Source organism: Penicillium vulpinum (genome assembly GCF_028829585.1).
Source record: "Penicillium vulpinum strain IBT 29486 chromosome Unknown utg000001l_segment0_segment0, whole genome shotgun sequence".
NCBI classification, from domain to species: Eukaryota; Fungi; Ascomycota; class Eurotiomycetes; order Eurotiales; family Aspergillaceae; genus Penicillium; species Penicillium vulpinum.
In genome coordinates this window covers 274,822-302,487 of record NW_026643241.1, presented here as the reverse complement: position 1 = coordinate 302,487, position 27,666 = coordinate 274,822, and the positions used below count along the sequence as shown (strand labels likewise).

General features: G+C 47.2%; 11 protein-coding genes across 11 annotated transcripts; 5 read left to right on the top strand and 6 right to left on the bottom strand.

The window, feature by feature from the left end:
- Positions 1-1,626: 1,626 nt before the first annotated feature.
- On the top strand, positions 1,627-2,527 carry N7479_000119 (class I SAM-dependent methyltransferase; the record flags this gene model as incomplete). The annotated part of the gene is made up of 2 exons (XM_057247817.1): positions 1,627-1,846; positions 1,899-2,527. 2 exons carry the CDS (start codon positions 1,627-1,629, stop codon positions 2,525-2,527), a joined length of 849 nt encoding a protein of 282 aa, XP_057112249.1.
- Positions 2,528-3,685: 1,158 nt separating this feature from the next.
- Positions 3,686-4,105, top strand: N7479_000118 (uncharacterized protein; the record flags this gene model as incomplete). The annotated part of the gene is made up of 1 exon (XM_057247816.1): positions 3,686-4,105. The coding sequence occupies one exon, from the start codon at positions 3,686-3,688 to the stop codon at positions 4,103-4,105; it is 420 nt and encodes a 139-aa protein (XP_057112248.1).
- Positions 4,106-4,852: 747 nt separating this feature from the next.
- On the bottom strand, positions 4,853-5,339 carry N7479_000117 (Ribosomal protein L7Ae/L30e/S12e/Gadd45; the record flags this gene model as incomplete). The annotated part of the gene is made up of 3 exons (XM_057247815.1): positions 4,853-5,115; positions 5,168-5,263; positions 5,318-5,339. 3 exons carry the CDS (start codon positions 5,337-5,339, stop codon positions 4,853-4,855), a joined length of 381 nt encoding a protein of 126 aa, XP_057112247.1.
- A 616-nt stretch (positions 5,340-5,955) lies between these two features.
- On the bottom strand, positions 5,956-7,622 carry N7479_000116 (tRNA-dihydrouridine synthase family protein; the record flags this gene model as incomplete). The annotated part of the gene is made up of 2 exons (XM_057247814.1): positions 5,956-7,416; positions 7,473-7,622. The coding sequence occupies 2 exons, from the start codon at positions 7,620-7,622 to the stop codon at positions 5,956-5,958; spliced, it is 1,611 nt and encodes a 536-aa protein (XP_057112246.1).
- A 581-nt stretch (positions 7,623-8,203) lies between these two features.
- N7479_000115 (WD40 repeat domain-containing protein) lies at positions 8,204-9,735 on the top strand (the record flags this gene model as incomplete). Its single annotated transcript, XM_057247813.1, has 3 exons — positions 8,204-8,228; positions 8,283-9,094; positions 9,148-9,735. 3 exons carry the CDS (start codon positions 8,204-8,206, stop codon positions 9,733-9,735), a joined length of 1,425 nt encoding a protein of 474 aa, XP_057112245.1.
- Positions 9,736-11,080: 1,345 nt separating this feature from the next.
- Positions 11,081-11,310, bottom strand: N7479_000114 (uncharacterized protein; the record flags this gene model as incomplete). The annotated part of the gene is made up of 2 exons (XM_057247812.1): positions 11,081-11,237; positions 11,258-11,310. 2 exons carry the CDS (start codon positions 11,308-11,310, stop codon positions 11,081-11,083), a joined length of 210 nt encoding a protein of 69 aa, XP_057112244.1.
- A 4,514-nt stretch (positions 11,311-15,824) lies between these two features.
- N7479_000113 (uncharacterized protein) lies at positions 15,825-16,910 on the bottom strand (the record flags this gene model as incomplete). Its single annotated transcript, XM_057247811.1, has 3 exons — positions 15,825-16,090; positions 16,190-16,393; positions 16,469-16,910. 3 exons carry the CDS (start codon positions 16,908-16,910, stop codon positions 15,825-15,827), a joined length of 912 nt encoding a protein of 303 aa, XP_057112243.1.
- Positions 16,911-19,163: 2,253 nt separating this feature from the next.
- N7479_000112 (TolB family protein) lies at positions 19,164-21,083 on the bottom strand (the record flags this gene model as incomplete). The annotated part of the gene is made up of 1 exon (XM_057247810.1): positions 19,164-21,083. The coding sequence occupies one exon, from the start codon at positions 21,081-21,083 to the stop codon at positions 19,164-19,166; it is 1,920 nt and encodes a 639-aa protein (XP_057112242.1).
- Positions 21,084-22,091: 1,008 nt separating this feature from the next.
- Positions 22,092-23,669, top strand: N7479_000111 (glycoside hydrolase family 1 protein; the record flags this gene model as incomplete). The annotated part of the gene is made up of 2 exons (XM_057247809.1): positions 22,092-23,469; positions 23,539-23,669. The coding sequence occupies 2 exons, from the start codon at positions 22,092-22,094 to the stop codon at positions 23,667-23,669; spliced, it is 1,509 nt and encodes a 502-aa protein (XP_057112241.1).
- Positions 23,670-23,723: 54 nt separating this feature from the next.
- N7479_000110 (fungal specific transcription factor domain-containing protein) lies at positions 23,724-25,395 on the bottom strand (the record flags this gene model as incomplete). Its single annotated transcript, XM_057247808.1, has 2 exons — positions 23,724-23,882; positions 23,953-25,395. Coding segments are annotated over 2 exons (1,602 nt in total), but the record flags the coding sequence as incomplete, so codon positions are not given.
- An 803-nt stretch (positions 25,396-26,198) lies between these two features.
- Positions 26,199-27,657, top strand: N7479_000109 (Major facilitator superfamily domain general substrate transporter; the record flags this gene model as incomplete). Its single annotated transcript, XM_057247807.1, has 5 exons — positions 26,199-26,406; positions 26,468-26,647; positions 26,712-27,243; positions 27,323-27,401; positions 27,487-27,657. The coding sequence occupies 5 exons, from the start codon at positions 26,199-26,201 to the stop codon at positions 27,655-27,657; spliced, it is 1,170 nt and encodes a 389-aa protein (XP_057112239.1).
- Positions 27,658-27,666: the final 9 nt, after the last annotated feature.

The following is a 27,666-nucleotide window of genomic DNA, read 5'->3' as shown; positions in this document are numbered from 1 at the left end:
GTGTCTAAGATAACGAAATGCACTAATATTATTCTTCCTAGGCTACGTGCATCGGAGCTAACAGAGTTCTCCGACGGAGGTCCGTTGCGAGGCTCAAGTTAACCTTGGAACTTTTGTAATTCCCACAGCGTTCTAGAGCGGGTTACTCCTCAGATTGGCCCCCAGATCTACCCCCCTTTTGTAATTATCAATTTTCAAAATGTGCCGTAATTTTCATATCTCAGTTTTAAACCATTTGTGAGTCTCTCTTAGCCAAGAATCTTCTCCAAGAAAAAAAAATGGCGATAGCTCATCGCCGTGCAACTGAGAGGGTCCAGGTATGCCAACCTTTGAATTGATGAGAACTGCCGACAGCCTTGCTAGACTGGAGGCCTTGATGAACGAGTACGCAATTCAAGATCAATGGACAGCGTGTGCAATTAAAATCCCATGTCAGGCAATTCCTTTGTTCATGGAAATAGCCAAAGCCATCGAAATCAGCAACAATGAAGTCTCCAAATTAGCTCCCAGGGTCTAACGGTATTTTTATCGTCCCAGAAACGGAATGAGGATGTCAATGTTACAAATGAAGAAGGACAGCGCTTTACAAAAGCAAAGCGCGAAGAATTGCACGGATATTTCACGAAATTCCTTCCGCTGTATATAGTCCTGCCATTAATCTTAGAGTAGGATCAGCTCCTACTTCCAGGATACATAACTTCTTTAATCTTAGAGTTGATTCATTATAGACCACCCGCCTGGTACAGTAGATAGGGACTGCTCGACAGCAAAAGCTTGCCTTATCAGTAGTAGCCCTTATCCTTGGAAAACTGCAGCTTGATCAGATGGCAGCCTAATTTTCAATTCGTTTTAGGGATGAGGGGACGCAGCATCCTGACCATCCCAAACCTGGGCACCATCCCTGTTTGATGGAGCCACCGAGGCCGGTGCTTCCCGGCGAACCTGGTGTTGCAAGCTTTTTTCCGGTCGCCACAGATATGATTTGTAACAATCTTCCAGCCACGGATTTTCAGCGATATGCCATGCGATCTGCTTTCACGCAGCCCTCCTGCTTGACCGACCGGATACTCCTGAGTCCTGAACCACCCCTGGCTAAATATTTCGCCTCGGGGAGAGAAACCATACACAATGGAGGTGTTGGTGCCAGAGCAAATAATAACAAAATCGTAGCACAATTATCCTAGTAGGGGGCTATCTTTCACTATAACTCGTTCGGTAACATTAACTTGGCTTGAAAAACCCATACCGAATTTAGGCATCGGTAAAAATTGTGAGGCATAATTCAGAGTATATATGGAGTAGAAAACGCGGCATTCTCGTCTCCGGGCCTATCAAACTAAGACGGATATGGCATGGAGCTCGTTATTCTACTTTAGCTCGCTATCTGACTCACTCGTGCTGGCATATACATGGGCTAACATATACATATACTGCCGAGGTCTGCTACCTGACCTAGTAAGAATTGAGGTGGCTTAAATATTACCCTAAGGAGCAATAATTTAAGATGTGACTCATTTGTTGGAAATCGTCTCACACTGTAAACTACAGTGGAAGGTGAGATTTGAGCGGCTAGGTACACATATATAAATACTTATCCCATCAAACTCTCGTACAACACCAACAGCCATGTCTCCAGACGTGATCAACATCGCGAAGCTCTCCGATGGCGGGTCATCCGAACATCAAATCCAACACAGGATCGACGTTTTGAAGAAGTGGAATCTTCTTCCAGGCTCAAAAATCCTTGAAATTGGCTGCGGACAAGGAGATTTCACCTTGGTGGCGGCCTACATGGTGGGGGACCAGGGTCACGTCACAGCAATTGACCCGGCACCATTAGACTACGGTTTGTTTGATTTTAACCAACAATATAAGGATCGAGTTAATAATCCAACTAGGCGCACCTATGACCCTAGGACAAGCACAGGACAAACTAAAGCAGGGTCAGATCGGCGACCGAATGACATTCTACCAATCAAATCTTCAAGAGTTCCTCGATTCCAGCGCTTCGGAGCAAGTCTACGACTATGCCATATTTGTGCATTCAGTTTGGTACCTGCCATCTGCCGACGCGTTGCAACCGATGCTAGCAGCTCTCCATGGAAGAACGAAGCACCTTCTCATTGCGGAGTACTCCCTTGATATCTGCGGCGATATTGCTGCTCTCCCACATTTGCTAGCGGCAATCTCACAAGCCGAGTTCAACTCTAGAAGCAATGCCTTGGACCAGGATGATAATATTCAGTCCATTATATCCCCACAGATTATTTGTGCGCTAGCGCAAAAGGCAGGCTGGGAGCTACAGAAGGAAGAAGTTGTTGAGTCTGCTGAAGGACAAGAGGATGCAAGATGGGAGGTTCATCGAGTCTTATCTGAAGCATATAGTCTGAGATCAGAGTCAACTGGTGATGCTGCTCGCCAAGGCTTTGCGAATGCGCTGATTGATGCCGTTGCACAGAGCGCGCGGGTACTTGGGCCAAGTCCAAAACTCCGGACATTGCCTACGTGGCTGGGAAAATGGGTGTGAATACTATAGAATCGGATCTTTTTGAAGGAAGTATAACGTACAAAATAGGTTGCAGGTTGAACAGCTAAAGTGGACCGCCCCGACCCACTAGGAGCCCTAGAGCCTGATTTTGAGGGAAACGGATCCTTTGGCGCATGTTTTGACACGCCAGTTGATAGTAGTATATTTCAAACTTATGAAAATCGCTCATTTGCAGCTTAGCATTGGCCCTCTGTTATTGCAAGCGCTTTTTAAATTGCACTGTCTTCACAGAAACCCACTAAAGCTCTCCATATTATGTTACTAAGGAGAATTTCTTTTCCGTTGAGGATAAGGCAAAATCAAAAGACGAGGATTAACATAGTCGACTGTTTTTTTATTGATGCCTCTAAATATCATCCCATTTTACATAAGAATTCCTCTCGCCCAGTTTTTCTAGAATGGTAGCCAATATAATAGGAAGGAGATACCATAACTATCCTGAATACTTCCTTCCTATCTGGCACAAGGTCGATGACTTCAAAGGATGTGGTCACTATGAAATAAACTTCGGACCATCATGAGGTTCTAGGTTCCCTAGATTACCCTCTCACCTTCACGTCCACTTCGCATCTACTTCACTACGAAGCAAAAATACCTTATATCAGCTGAGTTTGTCAAGATGCTAGAGACTACAGCTGCTGCTAATGTCAAAACTTAATTCCTGGTTTTTTCTGACACACACGGGCTTGATAGTTCACCAAACTTTGTCTCACGCCAATATGCAGATGTCGCAATTCATTGCGGAGATCTCACCACAGAGTCAAAGATCAACGAGTTAAAATCCTCCATCCGTTTTCTCCAAGCCGCGAATAATCCTCTTAAACTTGTGATTGCCGGAAACCATGACTTCACTATGGACCTCCCAATCTTCCAGAGAAAAGTTGCAGAAGCCCAACCCTTGAATTTTCAATTGGTTCAACAGGTTGATATGGCGACTACGGAGAAGCTCGAGGGTTATTTAGCGAGAAGGAAGTGGGTATCACTTTCCTAGATGAAGGTGTCCACTCTTTCCACTTGCAAAACGGTGCTCTATTTAATGTTTACCCTAGCCCATACACCCCATCTTGTGGCGATTGGGGCTTTCAGTATCAACGAGACCGCGGGCACGACTTTTGAATTGAGAACGCTGATATCGTAATGACGCATGGGCCGCCAAAGGATATCATGGACTACAAATACTCCGGTCAGCGCGCTGGGTGCCAACATCTTTTCAAGGCTATAGCTCAAGCTCATCATCGACCCTTGATGCATTGTTTTGGTCACATCCACGAAGGATGGGGTGCTAAGCTCATCCGATGGCGCGAGAAAATCAATCTAGAGCCTTCTCACTTCACTGATATTGATAATGAACATTTTGTTCTCATATCCACACTATCCACCATCAAAGAAAAAGGGAATCCCACAGGGTGCGCTAGTGCAAGCCATTGCTCTGGTAACACCAGTACGCTAAAACAGGGCTCTGAAACACTTTTCATCAACGCCGCATTTGAGGGCTCTCAGGATTTCTTGATACAACCACCATGGCTTGTAGACCTCGAACTTCCAGCAGCGGTATGAGAGGCTAAAGCTACACCTTTTTTTAGGCATTGAATAAGCTTGGTGAGTTAAGGCAAGGTAAATTACAGGAATATGAGGTAACACTGTGCGAGTTGGGTTCATCGAGATGAAACGAGCAGTCGACTAGAACCATCTTTCTTCTTCTTTTATTTCCCCTCCACTCATTTTCGTAGGTCTGCAGCTCTGCTTTGCTGCCTAGCCCCTGCTATATCCCCAAGAAATCGGGATGCTTCTTTGCCATTTAAATTGACCTTATGTCACTGTACGATTCTTTACGATGTACATACAACATACCTAGGTACAACGTGAACAATCCGTGAGACCCACACACGAGGCTGGATAGTCTCCACTCCTCCCGAGGTCTCCCGCTCCCAGACCCACATAGTATTTTAGTATTTAACGATTCAAATAACTGCCCAGGTCGTTCTCTATGGAGTATATGTCCGGCCAGAATGCCATGGCCATATAGTATCTAGTATCTTGCATGACGATTTGTTTTGAGGGGAGTGATACTGGTTTGTCTCTGTTCACTCTGTCTATTATATCACGATAGCTAGACTTTACGGTTGATCTCTAGAAGGATTTACCATTGGTAATTGTGGAAAAATTTGATTGAAATAAAGTCATGCCTTTGGAAAGGTAACGATCAAGAAAAGGAAATCACGGACCACCCAAGCAGCTGGGATCTTAGCCATCTCAGACCGGCAGTCAATGGTTCATTGTTCTTTATCCTTTTACAACAATCCATTAGATTGCAAGTCGCTCCACCTTGGCCCTCAAATTCTCAATTCGTTGAGCCAGGGTACTAGTATCATCGGAGATGATCGTGGCTGCGATAATTGGCCGTGTCACACCGCATGCTCGACCAATGGCTAGCTTGTTTGGCAAAAACACATAAGGGGTGCTTTTCTCTTCACAAAGCAACGGAAGATGCATCACTATTCCGAGAGGAACAGTGTCACCAGCGAGAACGACGAGTTCGGACAAGCTTCGGGTAACGGACTTCGTGACTAGACAGATATTAGCTCCATGGTCAGCTTAAAAGATAGTGAGAAGAGATACCTTCATTTGCGCCTTTTTTGAGCTGGCTGTGATGCATGGCTTGTTGCAACAAGTTCAGGAGTTCCTCTGTCAACGCCGCATCCGCCATCGGCCACGCTGGTAATTGTGTTAGATTAGAGAATCATAATGGCAAATGCGACGCAAACTTACCGACAAGGTCTGAAGATTCCATTTTTCTTGTAAATATTTGCTGGAGGGATTGGTTGGTGAGGTTGAGAACAGCGTTATAAAACTGAGTGGGTTGCAGAATAAGGTTTTCGATCACAGACTGTGAAGAGAAAAGATGGATGAAAGAGAAGGAAGGTGGAAAACAACGAGGGAAAGTAAGATCTACGACATGACCTTGTGGCATTCGCGCTATGAGCACTTTCCTCGGACGGAAAATAAAAGGCTATACAGAGAAACTCGCCTACACAATCCATAATTTTACTAGGGATACAGCTAAAAAGGCAGTTCAAAAGACGTCTAACAACAAATCGGAGTGTTCTGACATATAAAGTGCCAAATATACCTACGTTGTCGAGGACAGAGGCTGGATGAGCGGCCGATTATTCTTGTTGACAGTCACCTCAACACATAATGTTCATATGCTTAGAAATCGCTACAGTAATCTTCCAATTATGTTATCGGTTTGAACTTAAAGCCAAAGACCCTGATATGAATTCTTTAAGCACGCTATGCAGACAAGGCTCTGTATCCAGCCTTGAAATTCTATATATTTACACTGGCCAACGGCAGCTGAAGGCAGAGAAAGACAAAGAGAGTCAATACATCAAATATTCACATTCCTATCCACTCACGAGAGGATCAGGCGTAATATTAGTGGCAGTAATAGCAGCACCATCCCCTGGCGTAACAGTCTCCTCAGAAGGGGTATCAACCTCCTTGGGAGTAGTCTTCTCTTCTTTCTCGTTCTTTCCAGGAGGTTTTGTGCCCTTTTCACGCATCGCTCCACTTTCAAATGCTTCTTCGGGGAGAGGACGAACATAAGGCTGGCAGATCCACCAAGGCCTTCCATACTCCGCAATCACTGCTTTAGATCCCTTCAGGGTCTCATCGGGCTTGGTTTCAAACTTCTCGGGAGAGGCCTCATACTCCTGAAGTCCGGCTTTGATGGCATCCTCAAGAAGAACAAGAGTGTGCTCAAACGCGGCCATGTCACCTGGCTTTGATGTTGCAAGGGCATCTCGAACGTTGGTATGGGTTGCAACCATTGGCCGCAAGACTTGGAAGAGATGGCCCTGCATAAAACCAAGGCTGGAAGAGTGACATTTCTTGCCCTTCTCGGCCTTGCTCCGCTTTTGCTTCTTTTTCAGTGGGCCCTCCTCGCGGTCATTCTCGTCAGCATCATTGGTTTCTGCAAATTCATCAACTGGATCAGATGGAAGATAAAGCGGCTTCCTTTCTGGAACTGGCTGTTCAAGAACGTATTTATAGATAATATCAAGGTATCGTCGTAGCACGGCATCAACTCGATAACCGCCCTTTCCATCTCGCCCGCGCCAGTATTCTCTTCCTTCGGTACCGGGTGCAGGAGGCTTGCTGAATATAGACGGGTCTGATAAATTTCCTTCTGCGCTCATCACTGCGTCGGCCCCGGTAGCCTCGAGACAAGTTTCGATGTCACCGTAGTTAAGAATGTTTCCATTGGCGAAAATCACCGTGTCAGGTGGTAAATTGTCTCGTAGATAGCGGATGTAGCTCCAGTCTGCGACTCCAGTATTATGCCCTTTCTGCTCCCGTCTGCGTCCATGCACAGTGATGATGCTAGCCCCAGCGGATAGAATCATTTTAGCGTACTCCAAGGTCTTCTCCTTGGTCTCCTGAATACGGAACTTCACCGTGACAGGAATTGAGAGCTCGGTGTGCAACCGATTCACAAGCTTATAGATCAAGTCCCAATCTTCTTGGAGGAAAGCTCCGTAGTGGCCCTTTTTCGCGATACCCTGCGGACAGCCAAGGTTCAGGTCCACAGCGTCGCAATGAGGTACCACATGACGGGCAGCCTCTAAGAACTCATCCGGGTTATTCGTGCAAAATTGAACGAAAAGGGGGCGGTCAATCGCGGGATTTCCGTCGAGAAATAATTCATCCTTGCTCTCTCCAATGGTTCTGCGGGTAGGTTGGAAATGTTTGGCCCGGACATTCTCTTGTTCGCTGAATAGACGTGCGTGAAACATTGGGGTGTATGCGAGTAAGGGCTTGGGGTCGTTTGGCGGCATGAAGGATCGAGTGAGCATGCGCCACGCCTTTGAGAAACATTAACCTTGGTCTCCAGATGTTGCTACTCGGACAGCGAACTCACAAACTCGGATCTATCGACCATTGGAGCAACAACATATTTCGGGCTGCCAATGCTTTCGTAAAACTTTCTTCCAAAGAGCTTCTCCTTGGGCTGAGGCGCAGCCGCGGAGGTCTCCTCGATGCTCTTCGATAGGCTTGTTTCGGAGGCCATTTTTGAGAGACGAGACCGGGAAAAGTGTCGAGAGAGTCGGCCCAGAAGAGGGCTGAAATGCGCTAAGATACCTATGTTGGCGCCTGGAAGACAAGAGCGTGGTTACGGTCAATAATCGCCTCTAGTCGCAACACAATGAAGAAACAACTTTTGCGAAAAGCACTGTTATCTCAGCCGGATTTTCTATCTTCCGGCTTATCTTATCGTCGCGGGGGATCGGAAGCTGCAAACGCGTTGAGCTTGACTCTACATCTCAGGTTCCAAGGTTGCCTTGACATATCCCTTATCTTTTCAATACCTCAAGAGCAATGCGATCAGCCTCAAATGCCTAGATGACCCCTTCCAAAGTGGACGTGCGGGTTTGATTACATAATCTGATATGAACGCCCAGCCAAAGGACCGACCAAGCAAGCCCTGAAGTGTTCCAAAAAAATCGGGGCTCGAAAAAAATACATATTCTGATGGATAGATACAATCCTGTATAACAACGGATTGATATTGTGATGCTACACTGTTGATATCTGGAATTTGACATACTTCTTTCTTGAACCCCCACTACTATCATATCTCGACTGCCAACAATGGACGCGTCAACAGGGCCAGGAGGTAAGTCCACACTCCACACAGCCTTTTATCTATTCAAGTCTGACTTTCTCTGAGCCCCTTTTAATCTCAGCTTGTGTGAAGATGGACTGTATGCTGCCCACGTGAGTGGAAAGGGACTGGTTGTTCACTCAAATGTAGCTTCGGACAGCAAGGAAGTACAGATCGCAAGACTGAAAGAAATTCCACTCAAAACACTCAAATACTTCAACACAACAAGCTTTTGTGGTGCATCAGACGACGAGATCGCCTCTCGGCGGCGACTCCTGTCCGCAAACGACAGCCGAATGACAGTCTGGCAGCTCACTCCACTTGAAATATTCGCCGAGATTGAAAGCATTGAACCGGGGGCATTAGCGGTCGATTTTGGCGCTGATGAGAATGAGGTTCTTGTGTTTCACGCCTGGAATACTAAACTCAGTGTCCACTCATTAGAGACCGGGCGCAGCTCAGTCATTAAAACACCAAAGTTTGCCCATCATTTTGGGTATGGTTATCGCTCAAAAACCAGGCATCTCGCTATCCTGTTGAAGCCAGAGACTTCAGATCTACTGACTGTCCATGAGCCCCGGTCTTACGAGCTCGTCAACAAAACTGTGCTTCCAACCATTGATGCACAAGGGCTGAAATGGAGCCCGGATGGGAAATGGATTGCCATCTGGGACATTGCCAGTGCAGGCACGAAGGTGCTCATATTTACAGCGGACGGTCAACTTTTCAGAACATATTCCGGACCATCTGGGGTGGATGATTCCTTCGATCTCGGAGTGAAACAGATTGAATGGAGCCCTGCTTCTCACCAGGGAATTTCTGATATATTGGCCGTGGGAAAAGTCAATGGGAATATTGACTTGCTCCGAACTCGCACGGTGTGTTGTCTTGTAGAGATGGACGGCATTGTTTGCTAATCCCCTTCTGGTAGTTCTCTTCCGCAACAACATTCTCACATATCTTCCAAACAGACCAACAATGTACCAATATTTGGCGCGAGCGATACACTAGTGCCGTAGGGGACGCCGAATATGCCCAGGCTTCCTGCTCATCTGCATTGAGCATGAGCCCGGAGTCGACAGGGCCACCACGAGGCGTCTTGACAATGACCTTCAGTCCAGACGGTCGCTTCCTTGCGACTGTTGACACTACACGTCAGAATGTCGTTTGGATTTGGTCACTAGAAGGTACTCCACAACTTGCATCGGCTCTGGTTCACGAGCAGTCCGTTCGACAGATTGTTTGGCATCCTTCAGCACCACAACTCTTGATTAACACTGTTACGAATACATTGCCCGCTATTCGATGGTGGTCCCCAGAAGATCATCCATTGATTACCCGGGTTCCTGTTCAGAGGACCGAGAGTGGGAAATACGATGTGAGATGGGTTGCAGGGTCAAACCCAGACTCATCATTCTGGTTTAGCTCACCAGAGCAATATGTTATTGGGTATTTGTCTACCCGCAACGGTTCTGTCGAGTTTGAAGTGTTGAACTCAGTGGCCGGTAAGATGAGCTAGGGGATAATCAGGACATACGAGTGAATACAATCAATGCATTTCACCTCAGTACCACACATAATTTGTCGGCTTTTGCTAGTTCCATGGAGCGGAGTTTCCATAAAGAATCTAGCATATATACAGGCCAGAACATATAGTTATATATATATATATATATATACATATCCTACTATGGTAAAACAGACCATTGCGCAGTCTGGATATATGTACCACAGGAAAGAGGGCTACACCAAACCAAAGGGTCCTTCAGTGACCCAGGTATATACATCGCCAGTTACCAATGATTGATTACCCCAATGAAGTTCCAATATGAGAGTATTTAGTCCCACTGCATGGCACGTTACGTAGACGTTATATGTAGTTTCAAAGCTATATTCATTCATATTGACCACATTATAACGAAGACCACAGAGCGTGTACCTCATAATGGATTTGATTTCATACAAAATGAAATATAGATCTGCTCGATATAAATCTTATTGGAAGGGGACGACCCAATCCCCGAGGCATTCATGTTAAGAGACAAAAATAGTTCAACCAAGCATGTAGCAAAGGAAGCTTGCAACTCTATACCAACTCCTGCCGCTATCCCGAGAAAAGACCTTGAATAATTGGGAATGGAGTTGCTCACAATCTTGAATTGAAAATTCGGAATGTGCGGCAGTATGACGGCTTGCACCGAGTGAGTACTGGCAAAAATCGTTCGAACACTCTTCTTCGCTTGTTCTAATTTTGAAAGGGGCCAAGACCCTAATCAAAAGCTTTGGTTGTATGAAAACAATAAAACATACGGAATACATTATGTACCCTTCTAAAATAGAAAAACAAAAGTCCTTTTCTATCAAATACATGCTAACAGCCTGTTGGAAAAAACAAGAAAAAAGAAACTCCGATAGGGGGAATCGAACCCCCGGCTGCCGTGTGAGAGACGGCGATGTTAGCCACTACACCATATCGGACGGGTACAAGGAATTACGCTTTGTAGTTTAGTTTCTCCACTTCTAATTTAGCGCTCTTTGTCCTTATGCGTCCCCGTGCGTGGTTGTATATACCTAGGTAGTCCCCCTGTCCCCTCTTCCACCCAACAGCCCATATTTTCTTTTTCGCCTTCCTTCTCCCTAGGCCTCACAGGTGAGGCATTTTTGCTATTGATCCGGATCACCGAGCTCCTGAGCCCCGCTACCCCCTTTAACCCATGTGACTCGTCGGCTCTTCTGCGATCCCGCGACGGCAATCTGCGCTAACCTTCCTTGTCCGGCCGTATTTTCCTCAGCTCCGACCATTACGCTCGAGATGAGACAGCCGATTCCCCTCGTCCGCGACACCGGCCTACAGGCTCATCGCCTCAGATGTCAATTGGCCGGTTCATTCGTAAGGCCTTAACTTCTTCATGGAGTCTGTCATTCTGCTCTCGAAGGACATTCTGGTCGTGCTTGACCTCCTCTAGGTCGGCTTTGGCAGATTCGATGAGGGTGGTTTGGCGGTGAATAATGTCCTTGAGGCTGTCGATAAGCTTCCACACCTCTCTGGTGGTGATCCGGCCTGTGCCTTCGGTGGGCGTGTAGACTTCGCCATTTCTCGTTCTTTTCCCTATGATCTGGGCTGCTTCGATCCTCGAGGCTGGAAGTCCTCAACTGAGAAATTGGTGATGTTTTCTTGGGTGTAAGGTTGTGGGAGGGGGTTCGGGCCCTCCCGCAGGTGGGTCCGCCATCGGGCCGGGGTTAGCTCCCGCTCGGTACACACAACAGTTTATATCGAGGGTAGTAACAACCACAACGCCGCCGAGAACACTCCTCTGGTTTATCCTCGAAATCAGCTTCATCTGTTAATTATCTTCAAAACTTTGTTGAACTTCATCCTGCATGACACTATACCAATTGTAGTTAGATTACCCCTGACCCAGTATTTAGCAGTATTCTATTGCTATTGTAAATAAACGAATAAGAATAGTCATTGTATTCTTTCGTATGGGCTTTCTGGTGTCTAGACTCAATCACATGCAAATGAACCAAACAATGTAGGCAGTTAAGTGGCCACGTCTGTAACTTGCACTGCTGTCTTCACTCAACTCTCCACCTCCTTTAGACCCTGGCTGTTGAGTGAAAGAAGATATACGCACAAGAAGAAAGAAGAGAGAAGAAAAGATATTGGTGGGATATTATTTCAACAGCTTGTTTAATATCCGCCCTGTTGAAACCTTGCGCTCCTTACTGAAATCTTCGCCTGTTGAATCTGGAATTTCAATGTACTGATTTTTGAATGATCAGAAGCTGTTTACCATGACAAACGACTCGCTCTGTTACCGCGATGATTCTCAAGCCCAGTCAAGCAATCTCTCAGACAAAGATTTGCAACATGCCCAACTCTAGGATAGTATAACGATACCCCATGTTTTACATTCAGCCCCTCGCCGGATTGCTATATCCAGGACAGCTATATAGTCCCCGGCCTCGATCAGCAAGAAACAACTAGACTTCCATTTTATTGATCTATCTTGGGATGGTTCCGGTACAGTGGATTTCGAAAACAGATTACCTCCCAGACACACGATTACTCTCCCAGAGACCCACTTCAGCGCTTGGTCCGGATCGCCCGGGTTCTAGATTCTCCTGCAGCAAATGATATGGCGTTACACCTCGGGGAAGGGCCTTATCTAGCCATAGTTAGCTTAGCGTAACATTAGTGGGGTGCTGGGAAAGAAAGCGTGTGTGTCTGGGGGTAATCTGTTTTCGAAATCCCCTGTAGCAGCAACAGGCTCTGGAAGCGGTACATATGTAATATCAGAGTCAAAGTATATCTCTAGATCGAGGAATCACGGGCTCCGCTTGAAACGATTGTTCTGGCTCAACTTGGATGTCTGATGGCGTGGTCAGACACCTCAACAACCCTCAGCCTTTTCGCGCCGAGTCCATCTGGGCAGCGTCAACGTGAGGTTTTTCATGTTTATTAGCGTATCAGGATAGACCGTGCTGAGCTTAGTCTTGCGAATCTCCATCACCTGCAAAAAGAGCTTTTTGCGCCTCCTCCCACCGACCTTGTTCGCTATACCGCAATTGATGTTTTGTTTGACCAATAGGGGGTCCAGCCGCTGGAGCGATCAAACCATAGTTTGAGCCTCATCTTCATGTTACTATTCGTAGGAAGCAAAATCGCCATACAGAATGCTGAAAAGGAGGAAGAAAACAACATGAGAGATTTGAGACAACTTGAAGATGCTACATAACGTAAATGCCAGTGTTTCATGAGATCGGACTGTCTTTTGAGAGTGTCAATATTAAGACACGACCAGACGAACAGCCGATTGCCACGGTTGTTGCAGATATAGCCAATGAAGATAAGCTTGCCGGTCTGTGCTCAGAGGGCAGCCATAGAATATTTTCTCCTCCATAGGTTATCCAGGTGCGGTCATTGCTTAAGCCATACCCTACTTGTTGTTGCGAAGGAGCCGGAGCTTCAGAACAAGCTGTGATCGAGAGAGCAGGCTCCATGTTGAATATGCCGACACTAGTATGCAGATGGTGCAGTTTGGCTTTGTCAAATCGAAGAATACCAGGAGAAGCTATATCAAGCGTCAATGTGCATTTCCAGGTAGCTATATCCCAGACGCTGACTGTCTTATCGTGTGACCCACATGCGAGTCGACTTCCATCCTGAGACCAGGCAATTGACCAGACCCAATTGCTACACCTCATAAGGGTTGATATACACCGTTGAGTGGCTGCGTCCTATATTCTGACTTTATAATCCTTTGATCCAGTTGCGAGTCGGCCTCCATCTTGTGACCAGGCTACTGAAGTGACTGAATCACTATGCCCCTTGAGGGTTGATATACACTGTCCAGTGGCTAGGTCCCAGATTCTGGCCGTGTTATCAAATGACCCTGATGATAGTTGCCTTCCAACCAGGGACCAAGCAATTGAAGTGACTGAGCCACGATGTCCTTCAAGTATAAATATACAAGATCCAGTAGCCGGGTCCCAAATTCTGACTGTGTTATCAAATGAGCCTGATGCTATTCGGCTTCCATCTTGCGAGCAGGCGATGCACCAAATTGAATAGCTATGCCCTTCAAGGGTTGATAGACACTGTATGGTAGTCGGGTCCCAGATCCTGACTGTGTTATCATCAGACCCAGATGCGAGCCGGTGTCTATCCTGCGACCAGATAACCAACCAGACCTGATCACTGTGCCCCTTGAGGGTTGATTTGCATTGTCCAGTCGTTAGATCCCAAATCCTGACTGTGTTATCAAATGACGCTGATGCCAGTTGATTTCCATCCCACGACTGAGTAATTGACCGAACTAAATTGCTATGACCCTCAAGGATCGATATACACTCAGTTTGTTGTGGGGCGGCAGGATCCACCTGCCCAGGTGGTCGTCCGCTGTGATGACCAAGAACCAATAATGAGATGCCGCGTGAAGACGACGTGGTGGCAAGCCCCGCATATATGTCGCAGCTTCTTTGGCTCCTGCCTTTGGGTCAGAAATACCATGTCGGGGAAATGAAGTAGATGCCCCTATAATTCTCTGTGTTCAGGTAGTCCCGCTCTTAAATAGGGTATCATCTCTTCGAATATTTTTGATAAATATCACCTTACTTCTCTTTGCAATACGTCTCCCCAAACTCCTTATCTCCATCAAGAGAAAACACCAGCAAGGTCTACCTCATAATGTGCGTCACCGATGACATGGTTTTGGATCTCCCTAACTTGGCTCTTCCTCTGGTTTCAGGCACGGATCTTTTGCCCTCCCTATGAACAATGCGTCGGCTGAGGTTGAGGTGCTTCCTGATAGCTGTGAACTTATTGAGGTCTTCAAAACGGAAAGTTCTGGGTTGAAAGTCAAAGAGACTAGGAAGGTTAAGTCCTGTGGAAAAGAATCCTGCGCTTACAACGGCATTCCTGAAGGGCCTGTTGTCCCTATTTGAGTTATCGAGTTATCGATGGATGTCTGTCGAACAGGACTAAGCACAGGGCAATGGAGACGTGACTCCGGTCCTTAAAACCATTGAAAAAGGCTCATAAGAGGAAGCAACTCTGCTGCAGATGGCTTAGCTCAGCGAAGATAATCAAATGATATTTGTCAAATCACAATATTTGGATCCTTCGATTTCCAGTTCCGGTAAAATTGGCCTGACTCTTTATTCAGAACTTTTGTTGCCTCTAAATCATTCTTTTGGAAATATTCTACATATTGTCCTACCGAAGAACGAGGCGCTTGAGTTCGGATATAGGTGGATGCCTGTACGATCGCAAGCTGCAGATACTCTAGGACATCTACTAATTGTTGATCTTCTTAGCTGACTCCTGGCTTTCTGAGCTTTTTTCAAAGAAGATCTAGCTCTTCTGACGTTTCCATCGGCTACACTTCAACAATGTTCTGATGATGAACTAGTCTTAATGCAACTTCCCTGCTTCGACTTGTAATAATGGTTGATCCATTCGGACACTTAGGAATGTATTCGAAGAAGAATCTCTGGCCCGGAGACGTTGCTGTAGGTAGACCTCAGGATAATCATGGTATGCACTTCAATATTGTGCCCTAGTTATTCTGAGTTCCTTGCGGGCATCTCCAGGGCTGGTCTCGAAGGATGGGCAACTCTTAGTTAACAACGAGATACTCGATGACTTTTCTCATTCTTGGAAAATGGGCACCTGAGCCCAAGAATAAATTTTCATTGGTACATTTCTGCTATCCCTCCGAGTCATCCACTAACCTATTGTAGAGTTTACCCTATTGTACTACTACACTAGTGTACTAGTAGTAGTTTTAGTCCTTCCATAGAAACCTAGAACTCGGACTAATATTATGTAGTATCTTTCACGTTCCCCATATCGTATCATTTGAGTCTACTTATATCCTCAAGTTAACAATAAAAGTCATTACGAAACAAGCGCTATGGCTAGAGAATAACTACATTAGTAACACTAAATGATTGAGAAAATATAACACTTAGTATGACTTATATTTATTAGAGCTTCATAACCGTAAAGATCCCCCCCCACCCCCTCCACCTCCCCCCTCAGCTTCAATATGGCAATCATACTATGTAGTATGCATGGCACTTGTTGTCCCACAAAGCACTCTATCGCTCATCAGCCAGTAGTGGGCCGGCTCGCCGATAATTATGTTCACCCCTGCCCTCTGCCTCCTTTTCAAGCTCGCCTAGCATCTTCTTCTCTAGTAAAGAAAGAGAAAATTGCTGGTTCAGTCTACGAGCGTCAGTCCAGTTGTATTTTTTCAGACTCGTTATGACAAGCTTAGCGAAGTCTTGACAGTTCGCAAAGGCGAGGGAATAAGCTGCGCCAGGGTTGGGAGAGATGATTTCATTAAGTGGACCGATGCTTCGCCCTGTGAATTGTCGAAGAAGCCACTGAGCTGCCAAAATAGAAATCGCGTTAGTGAGAGGCTATAGTCTTGAAATCCGGAACAGTGTGCAGCTTGAAGTACCTTCAAGAACAAATTCTTCAAGGCTGAAATACATCGTCACTTCTTGGAAATTCGGATCGGTGATTTTTTGGAACTCGGTATCTGCGAGCTCCTTTTTCCAACGCCCACTCTTGCCTTCTCCTGGACCCCCCAGACATCTTCCAGAATAAGGTGACTGCCATAATTTTGTTCCCAGTTCATGCCAAATATCCGGTTCGGGGCAGTCTATTTTTCGAATTAATATCGCGATTCAAGTGCTAGAAATGTATGTTTTGTACTAGTAGTTGTGACAGACCTCACTGTTATGCCGGAGGGGCCGGATGTATACTCCCCAGTGGGAAATCTTTTCACGGACGGGTGCGAACTTTGACCCACGGACTATATTAAATTCATTATATGCAATACCGACCCTCCAAGCCTGTCGTTGGAAGGTACTATCAGGCTGCATGTGGTATTCCTTGCCGTTGATGATCTTACTGAATGAAATGGCATGATATCCGTTTTGAAACCGCTGGAGGTTTGATAGTTTCGCGAAATGTCCGGTTTTTATATGGGGTTTGCCCCGAGCCGAGATATCGCGTTGGTACATGTATGGTGCCCTGACATCGAGCTTCTCTCTCCCGGGAAAAGTAATGAGATTCCCAGCAGCTGCGTAGGCACTTCGCGCTACCGGTGGAGCCGACGAAGGCACACCAGCAGGAGAAGATGAAGAATCAGAAACCTTTCTGCCGGAGTATTCCATACTGGAAATACGAAAGATTGAATTGACGCCTGACAATAGGAATCAATGTGCCTCTTGCCACGAAACTTAATCGAGATTGGTGGAATGTGATATTTTTACAACCTTCAGATATCGATGGAGTTCCCGTCACAAGGTGAACAAAACATAGCCCAGGAAAAATAATGCTCAGAAATTTGAGATTAAGTTGCTTCCAGGGCTGCCGATTGGAAATGGAAATCGTTCAAAAAGAAAATACCAAGCAACAGAATCCTTGATGGGGTGGTAAACAGTGAAAATTCCTAAAGATTAATTGTCTCTTGGTTTCACCACAAGGATATACCACCAATTTATAACTTCTACTAGTGCTTGGTAAAAGGAACTGGCTGATGTCTAGGCAGGTTGATTGCATACGCGTGAGGGGTTGACTGGGCACTGCAGCTCGAGAATCACCCAATGAGATTATAGATCCGAGCATACTGCGGATGACTGTGATCATATTTCTATTTGGGCTGCAGCATACGAAGTGCTGCGCCCTGTTACGAACCGGTTAACCCGGTCACACGGCGTATTTGCAAATGGACGAGGCTGAATCCTTGGTTCGCAAAATCAATGTACCTAGGTATCCTTTCCCTTCCGTTCAAGTTCTTTATTGCCTTCCGTACAAGAGACAAGATCCACCCATAACACATGAAACCCTCAGCAGCCCCGAGAAGATCATTCATCTAATCACTAGATCTCAAATCCAGAAGCTTCAATACTTCAAAAGGCAGAATCTAGTTGCGACCCCCAAAAGCCTCTCGACAATGAAATTCTTTGAAAGAGCTTTTCTCTTTCACGCTGCTGCCTATCGAGTTGCATATACCTCTATGCATGAAATGGTAAATTCTACAGATCTTCAGAAACGGAGAGAATTGATCGCAAAATGGCGAGATTCCACATTGACCCAGTTATCTCATGTTGGATTAATTGTAAGTTAGAGTGAGAGCTCGTTCAAAATATGGCCCTAAGTCGTGGTACCACAGTTAACTATTATTTTACTAGGGTGCGGTGATGAGTGCTGCTGTTGTGGGGTCTTTTTCATGGGATTCACTCTCAACGGCAGCGACTGTACCTCTTACTATGATTCGGATAGCCTGGTTTAATAGTCTAGTACTAGCTATCGGAGCTGTTGCGGTCGGTATGCAACAGAGTGTTTTCCTTGTGCGGGTAGGGTGTCTCTCTAACTCAGACATATCACTACTCGAGATCCTTAGCTTTGTGTCTCCCACAAGAAGAAGAATCCCCTACTGCCATCAAGTTATTCTGTGGCAGACTGCAGTAGGTCTGCTTGAGTGTAGTATATACTTCTGGCTAGGCGGATATATCGCTTTTGTTTGGGATATGACTAAAGTCACAAAGCCGGATCAGCAAAGATCCGATCAAGTGGTCTGTATTATGAATTCCGTCTCAGTCACTTCTAGGATACTGAGATTTCTTTAGGTTGCAGGATTTTGTTACGTCGGTCTCCTTAGTGTCATCTTCATTTATTTGGCTAGTATGCTTCGATTATGGTACCAAATGGGGCAACAGGGCAAGGATTGATTGTTGTCACACCACTATTTCATCTTTTCTATATCCGATTTAATTTACAGAGAGCAACCCCTGGATTTTCACAGTCGATCCGTGATCTTGTCGATTATCTCTCCAATATCCCAGTCTAAATTTTCACATCTTGTCTCGTTCTTCTCTCCTCTCATTGCCAATTCCCGTAGTCCCTCGCCCTGCTTATTTCCAATATTCGTGTAATATCACTACATATTCAATAAATTGCACTTACCCTGAACTAGTGCTCACCCTTGATCTATCCCGTAACAAACCACCACCTGAAAAACGCGGAACTTAAAACGTACTTTTCTTTTCTCTATTTTTAAAGGCGTGTTTTCTGAGGCATGAATAGCGGATAATTCTATAGCGAGGATGATCAAAGCGATGTCTTAAACCCCGACGATGTCGACGACATAGTCATTCGCCACAACGGTGAGATCCAGAGTACATGTACGGGATGCATGAATGTGTAGTTTAACCAAGAGAGCCTCTATAAATTCCAGAGAACGCAATTGCATCGAGAAACCCCACCAAGATATAGGGTACTAAGTCGATGTTAGGAGTTCGAATGAATCTGAGACTACGGGATGGATTCCTGTTACAATCAAGGAACAAGATTAATCATAATTGGAGTTGATAATTTTCATAAGCTTAGAGTGCGCTGGGCCGCCAGCGAGGTGACCTTGAGGGTTAAGTATTGTTCAAGGGCTGCTCATAGACCTCTCCACTGATGGTTGTGGTAAGTGTGCCATTTGCATTGAAAAGGTTTCTCAGCACGTCTAGCTCCAGGTGGAAACCATCAGGGCTAGTCTTCTTGGTAGCAAGGTACTCATCCTCACCTGTCTGCACCAGGTCCGAGTACCAGTCAACATGGTTTATAGTAGGTGACAGAGAACGAGAAGTCACGTTCTCCCAACCATTGATGAAGGTTATTCCATCATCTGAGTAATTATGGTAGATCACTGCAACAGTATCAATCGAAGTAGAAGTGTTTCCCTCTTGGTTGACGAGGCTCACGTTGGCATAGCCCGCGACTTCACCCTTGAGGGTATAATCGCCCGTGCCAGGCTTGTCAGGGCCCCGTTGGAGACTTCCTGGAACGTAGGGGTCCCCCCACGGGATCACATCACATGCTTCTTCAACAGGTGGGAGATTCTTAGGCGTCCGGCTGGCGAGCTTGGCCTTCATTAGACGGTATGTCCTGCCTCCAGGTGCAGTAGATGGGTAGCATGGCAGGGGATTGCGACCATCATATTGAGGAGAGATGGTTTGTGCCTGCCAATATACAATTTGAGTCCCATCAGGACTCCATCTGGGCTCGGCCATTGCGTTCCACTCAGGATCGTTGACATCCCCACTTCCTGGAACGCCTCGACCAGGTCCATTGAGCTTCTGGCCAAAGTAGTCACCACGGTCACCATAGTGGTCGAGGAGGAAGGGCTGAAAGAAGAGACGAGGGCCGTTGTTGCGCGTTGCGGTGGTCACGCTGGTACTCACTAAATCGGTGAGAGGTGGAATACCGCGCATGCCAACCATGAACATCTGGCGGCCAGAACCGCGTGTATCCTCGATAACAAACCACTCGTCATCGGGTGAGAAGTGGATAGGGTCGACATACTCCGGGTGATTGGTTAGACGGCGGATTTTTCCGGTCTGCAGGTGAATAGCAAAGGCGTCAATGTTGGAAGACTCCCAGGGGAAACCGATGTAGATGGCCTCGTGACCCCTGCCGGAGAATCCGCGGAGCTCACCAACAGTGATGGCGCTGAAGTTCACGCGCAGCTCATCGCCATCGACTGAGAGAGGCTGCATGCTATTGATATCAGCCAGGCGAGTCACGTTGACGAGGTCGTAACGGGGGGCCAATGGCAAGCCTGTTAAGGGCGCGGGGTTGAATTGGAGCCGGGAAAAATAGGCAGACTGGCCCATCTTTCCGTTGTTGCTATAGAAGGAGCTGAATCCGAGGTGGACACTGTCGGGGTGGAGACGGAGCTCGCGGATAGCGCCGCCCTCGCCTTTGCCATCGGCAGATGTTTCCCAGCGGATAGGAAACATGAAAATGGTGTCAGGGGTGCACTCGGGGCTAGTGAGCTTGTGATCACCGCAGTCGATAACATTGTCGCCAGCGAGGATACGCTTGCCGTCGCTGAAGGCCTGCGGGTAGTCGAGGAGGTCCGTTCTACTGGCGGCGTTGAGGACGGGAATACCGCAAGTGAGGCACTTCCAGGGATCGCCGTTAGGAAAAGTTGAGTTATCTGTCTTAACGATAATGATCTGCTCCCCGGCATAGATACTTGCAGGGTCAGGAGCTTCAGGGGCTCCCACGAAGGTGACCATGGCGATCACATGCTTGCCATCGGGGAGGAAGTTGCCCTGTGCTAGGATACCGATGGTCTCGGTGGTAGAACCACCACCTATCTGGGCCACGCAGCCGGTGCCATGTGGGTTGATGGTGGAGTTACATGAACCTGAAGCGGAGTCAGCCGAGACGGGAGGCAGAGGCAGCTCGACAACCTCGATGGGCTCAGACTCGGGAGGCGGTACACCTATTGAGGCAGAGGCAATAGCTGCAACCAGCAATATAGTACTGACTAAGGTAAACCGGGTCATGGTGACCAAAGAATCGAGGACGGTTGGAAAGAGTAAAAGCAGTAGAAGCGCTGGATCGAGGACAAAAAAGACCCGGGTATCATGATGGATTTATAGATTAGCTATCCTGCTCTGTGCGCAACATATTTTTCGTTGTTTTGCCTCGGCTTAGCTTGTAATACTGTCTTATGCCCAATTTAGGTCTCAAGGTTGCTAACTCGGTAATGTTGATTTCTTCGTCTGATACTAGATGGCCGAGTCAGGAAGATGGATCTGTCAGTGACGAGATCGTAATGCAGAAGACCGATGCGGGGATACCGATGCGGGGATATTAGACTCACCCGATATTTAGCCTGATGAGACAGATTAAACATAGACATCATCTCGCAACATTGACCGGTCTTGCTAAATTGTGTGTGCTCTAATGCGGAATCAGCCAATGGAGGATTTGTTTGTATACGAAGCGACTAAGGTTAATCGCTTCGAACTTACATAACAGCATATATACCTAAAGGTTTGAATTTTTAAGGTCAATCGCTCGAGATTTTAGGGTAGCTAGGCCCACCACTTCGTCGCATGACCTTTTATACTTTGCACCTGCTGTTGTGGTAGATTAAAAAGGAGAAGAATATAAAACTTCCGCGGAGGTTTCTATGAGTCAGAACTTCCAATGAAGAATAAAAACTCCCTTTATCTCAAAGACCTGAAGCGGAAGTTTATGTTTGGAGGTTAGCTGCTAAAATAGCATGGCAAATGATTCTAACAAGAAAATGGACCAGGCAGTCCCGGTCGGCGATCCGGCCTGATAATTTTGTACTTTCCCTACTTAAAGCCGCCAACTATGTTGCAGGCTTCTCGTCTATTAATTCACTACTGTTTGTTCAAAGAAAGCTTTGATTCCTGTTAAATGGGAGCAAGTGTTGCAAACCTCAGTCTGTTCTCATTCGTTCTACCAGTTCACCGTTCTAAATCTCCTCAAATTTACTTTCTACTCCACCACTCAGGGATTCTCAGAATCAACCTGCTACAATGTCGGAAGAGGCAAAAATGTGGGCTCAGGCCGAGCAGACCACCTTTTACCAGCTCACGGGGTCTGACGTCGCGGTCAGGAACCTCAAGCTCCCCGCGGACTTTATCTGGGGTGCTGCCACAGCAGCCTATCAAGTCGAAGGGGCTGCTAGCCAGGATGGTAAAGGCAAGTCCATCTGGGATACATACTCCCATTCCGTGCCCTCGCGCACCAATGGCGAGAACGCGGACGTTACGTGCGACCACTACAACCGCATCGACGAAGACGTCAAACTCATGAAGTCTCTTGGCATGGAAACTTATCGCTTTTCGATTGCCTGGTCTCGTGTGATTCCTCTTGCTGGCCACGATGATCCAATCAACGAGGCAGGCATTGCATTCTATAACCGCCTCATTGATGCCCTCCTGGCGCATGATATCACACCTTCAGTCACTCTTTACCACTGGGATGCGCCTCAAGCTTTGTACGATCGATACGGAGCGTTCCTCAGCACGAATGAGTTCAGGGTGGATTACACAAGATATGCGCGCTTGTGCTTTGCCCGCTTCGGTGACCGCGTGAAATCTTGGGTTACCTTCAACGAACCTTACATCATTTCCATTTTCGGACACCTCAATGGCAGCCTTGCCCCAGGGCACTGCGCCGAGGCTGGAAACAATACCATGATGGAACCCTGGCGGGTCGGACACACCATCATCCTATCGCATGCCTCGGTCGTTCAGATGTACGCTGATGAGTTCCAGCCATCGCAGAATGGCAAGATCTCTATAGTCCTCAATGGTCACTTCTACGAGCCTCACGACGCGGCCAAGCAGGCAGATATCGATGCTGCTCGGATCCGGCTCGAGTTCTATATAGGCTGGTTTGGTGACTCAATCTTTCTGGGTAAGGATTACCCCGCGTCAATGAAACAATATCTTGGTGCGCGGCTGCCAAGTTTCACATTCAATGACCTTGAGCTTTTGAAATCCGCTTGCTCCAAGAATGCCTTTTATGGCATGAATCACTATTCAACCAAATTAGCTCGCCAGCTCACGACCCCCGCAGATGAAGATGACTGGACAAGGAATATTGAGGAGTCGTCTGTGAATAGTAAGGGCGAGGAGATTGGGCCGGCATCAAGCATGCCATGGTTGCGGGTTGCGCCGGGCGGATTTAGAAAGTTGCTCAACTGGGTTTGGGACCGTTATCACCTCCCTATCTTGGTGACAGAGAATGGTTGCCCATGCCCTGGAGAAATCGATCTCGAGGTTGCAGTGGATGATCAATTCCGCCAAAGATACTTAGGTCTATATCTAGACTCTATTTCTCAGGCTATCTACGAAGATGGCGTCAAGGTTGAGGGCTACTATGCCTGGTCCCTGATGGATAACTTCGGTAAGTATACCCATTCCCCCCTAAGGTGCTTGTACTGCAAGTTTCAGCGCTGACTGGTTCGCATTCTAGAATGGTCCTCTGGCTACGGCCCACGTTATGGAATTGTGCATGTGGATTATGGCACATTGAAAAGAACCCCAAAAAACTCGGCCTACTACCTCCAAGAGACATTCCAGAAGCGCAGGAAGGACCAGGTGTAAAAGCCCACCATAGAATTAGATAGTTTCAAAATTCAAGCTCAGCATATATTCACACTAAGGGTATTCTCGGCGTAAGGTATCCGACGCTTTAGAGTCAAGTTGGGATAAAATATCGAGGAGTACTTTGAAGTCGCGGCGAGCTCTTGTTGCTAAAGACGAATCCTCCTGACTTATGGCAAGTAAGCTCGCGCCAACCAAACGAATCTTTTCAGCCTAAATTTAAAAAGTAAATGTGAGCCCTCGACCCTGTTATAAAAGTTCCGGGGGTTGCATGCCCACGCACACAAGGCTCCCCGTTGACATGTAAGGACCAAAACGGTATACTTTGCAAGAGACGAATCATGTCTCCCGCAATCTCAGTTTTTTTGAGTACAAGCATATCCCTGCACTCTCCGGTGAAAGAAAAATATCCGATTTCCTCGAGTTTCTGGGTAAGATGCATCTTTAAACAGTGGTAGGTTACCTGTAGATCTGCTATCTGGGCCGTAAACGCTTTGCGTGTGGTATTGCCATGGCTTCCAGAAAAGGCCTCGCTGTTTGGCAGGATATGTGGCGGTAGGTCGTCAATACAGGTTGCAAAGCGAACGTAAAGCTCGCCCAGGGTGGTATGATTGGTTGGTGTCAAAGGCTGATGCTGCAGGTTCGGATCAACAGTCTGGTCCTTTTTGATTAGTCTCATTCGCAGCAACAAGTCTGTAGCGTATCGCCAAAGTCGTATACCAGCATTTGAGCCTACAGTCAACCTATAATTCACATTAGTCCAAGGGAGCTCCCACTCTCCAGGGGCGACGCACTCGTTTTGGCCGCTCAATGGATAGGTTGTCGTTATACCCTCCTCGAAAGAGTAGTCATATATCGTTATTGGCATAGATCGGAGCACAGCCAATGACTTGTCCCCTATGTATACCTGCCAAAAGGCATTTCGACGCTTGTCTGCCTCAAGCGTAGGGAGCGAGGCATACGAATCTTCATCATGGAGGCGCATTCGCTGAACGAGTCGAACGGCCTCGCCAAACACATTCCATGAGACCATCGGCCTTGCGCAGGTGTGTAGGCAGTTAGAGTGGAGGTAACGAATGGTAATAGAGTCTGCACAGGGATTCTCATAGTCGGCATCGGTAAAACTAGCAAGGCAACTGCGCGAGGCCTCGAGGAACGTATCGGCAAGACATCGCCCAATCGGAAACAGGTCCGAGGGCACAAAGAAACAAACCTTGGCACATAATGCAGTAATCAGGGTGAATGCGTACTGGGTCAATGAGACTCCAGGCGGCGAAGTTCCGAAAGCCTGGTTTAGTGAGTGGCGGAAACTCGGTTCGTGCACCGACATGTTGGAGGGAACAATGTACCCGAAGAAGAGGTCGGCACACTCTCGGGCTACAGCTTCGAGCGATGTCAAGGAAGAAGAAGCATGGGCGACAGCACCGGCGAGAAGTGCGTATCGCTCAAGGGTTGTCGGATGACGAGGATATCGTGAGGATATTGCAGCTGGAGGATGGGGAGATGTTTCGACGGTATGCACGGTAGATGTAACATAGGATGACGAGGACGTATTGAGGGGACCGTGATGATGTTGGACGGTGCCATCTGGGACACTGACAATATTGCGGCGCCTAGGCCTTCCTTTGGGTCCTCGCTGGCCAGGGGGGATGTCAAAAGTGCAAGCATGACCGGCTACACTGCACCCTGTGCATGAGTAGTCTAGTGAGTCGCACTTGGATGATCCAGCTGCATTAGCATGATGCTACTAGTTTGTGGGGATGGCTTAACTCACTTTGGATTTTTTCCGCCGGCAGCGATCACAGGCCCTATGGGGATATGTCTCTGGGGCCGAGTCATGGGGCGGCATGAATGGTTCTGAAGATACCGCACAGAATTAGTACCTACGGTGGGCGGTTATTGGAATGGAGAAGATAGAGAAATATTCTTGTTTCTTCCGAGTTGGTAGCTGTGGGTTTATTTCTCCGTCTAACGGCTAAATTCCCCGGTGCGGGGTGATTATTGTGGCGTATGCCCAAACTATGTTTCGGAAGTTTCGGAGGTTTTGAGCATTTTGGGGATCTTGAAGGTCTTAGAGGTCTTGGAGGATTTGGAGGATTTGGAAGTTTCGGAAGTTTCTCAAGCAAGGATATGGTTACCTTAGAGGTTTCCTCTCTGGGAATGGTTAGCTCCACAACATCGGGCTCATTCTTCCCCATTACCCCAGATTAGTACCCCGGAAATATGAGGATTTGTTAAGGATGGGTGTATTTTTCCCTCAACTTCAAGGCTCAGATCCTCCCATTCACCTCCTAGCCCAGTGGAGAGCTCGGCCACTCTCGCGCAAGACTAAGTACGCCTCAATTGAATTGGCTTTGAGTTGTGCAAAGTGGCATCAGCAGATGCACCGCATGCTCTAGTATTTAAGTGCTGTGCGTCTCCCTGCTCTCGAACAATTCTTGTGTATTACAACTTTTCATCCAGCCAGCATCTGACAATAATCCATGAGAACCTGAGCACCTGGCAGCAGTAATCAACGGAGCACTCATTATGGATCCTAAAGTCGACTCAAGGCAGCTTGCAGACCAGTCTGAAGTCATTCGCCTCCTCGCGACCGATACAGTGCCATGGTATAAGAAGCCCAACCTCCGGTTCCTTTATTTCTGCCTCATTCCAGCAGCGCTCGGTGTCGAGATGACCACTGGTTACAATGGCTCTGTCCTCAATGGATTACAGGCAGTCGCCACCTGGCAGACATGTAAGTCAATCTCGTAATTGCCAGCCCCAGAGGCGCCTAGAGCTAACAACAAACGCGCCAGACTTCGGGTTCCCAAAAGGCGCTCTTCTCGGTGTAGTCAACGCATCGTATAACCTGGGGGGTCTCATCACTTTGCCAATTGTCCCATATGTCAACGACAAATTTGGCCGCAAGCATAGCATTACTTTCGGTTCTATTATCCTCATCGTCGGCGTCATTTTGCAGTCTACGTCTCAAAACAGTCAGTTTTCCTCATTATTGCGTCTTATACCGTCGGATGAGGCTGATACTGATTCCGTCCGCAGTTGGAATGTTTCTTGCATCCCGGCTCATCCTCGGCACCGGCATTCCCTTCGCTGTGTCAGGGGCCTCACAGCTCTTGGCTGAACTGACCTACCCTCGCGAACGCGCCGTCATTACCGGCCTCTTCAACACGTCTTGGTTCATTGGCTCCATCATGGCTGCTTCTGTAACCTTGGGCACACATACGATGAGCAACGACTGGGGTTGGCGCATCCCGTCAATCTTACAGGCTGCTCCCGCAGCACTCCAGCTTATCTTCATCTGGTTTGTTCCAGAATCCCCTAGATGGCTCTTATCCAAGGACCGTAGTCAGGAAGCTTTTGATATACTCGTCAAATACCATGGCGAAGGAAACCGCAACTCAGCCATCGTTAATGCGGAGTTTATCGAGATATCTGCACAGCTCAAGATGGAAATTGAAAATTCAAAGTCACGCTGGATCGAACTCATCCAGTCTCCTGGGAATCGCAAGAGGACGCTCATTGCTATATGTGTTGGTCTCTTTACTCAGTGGTCCGGCAATGGTCTCGTGTCGTGAGTCTACTAACCTTAAATATTCACCGCGGAGTAGGATACCCTATATACGAGCATCACTGACGCTCATCCTTTTTAGCTACTATCTTGCCAAGGTCCTGGCAACGGTTGGTGTTACAGATAAGAAGACCCAGAACATTATCAACCTATCTCTCTCCGTAAGCTTACCCCCAAAAAGGTGTGTTTTCTTGACAATATATATTGAAACTAATCCATTCCCCTCCCCCCCCAAAATAGTGCTAGATGTGGTTGTGTGCCACCGGGTGCGCCTTTTTGGCCGCTTTTATGCCCCGCCGTGTCCAATTTTTGACTGCCTTTGCCGGTATGACTATCATCTTCTCGATTTGGACTGGTGTCAGCGCTGCCTATGCTCAGCACGGGACACACTCTGAAGCTATAACCGTTGTTGCCTGATTTTTGTCT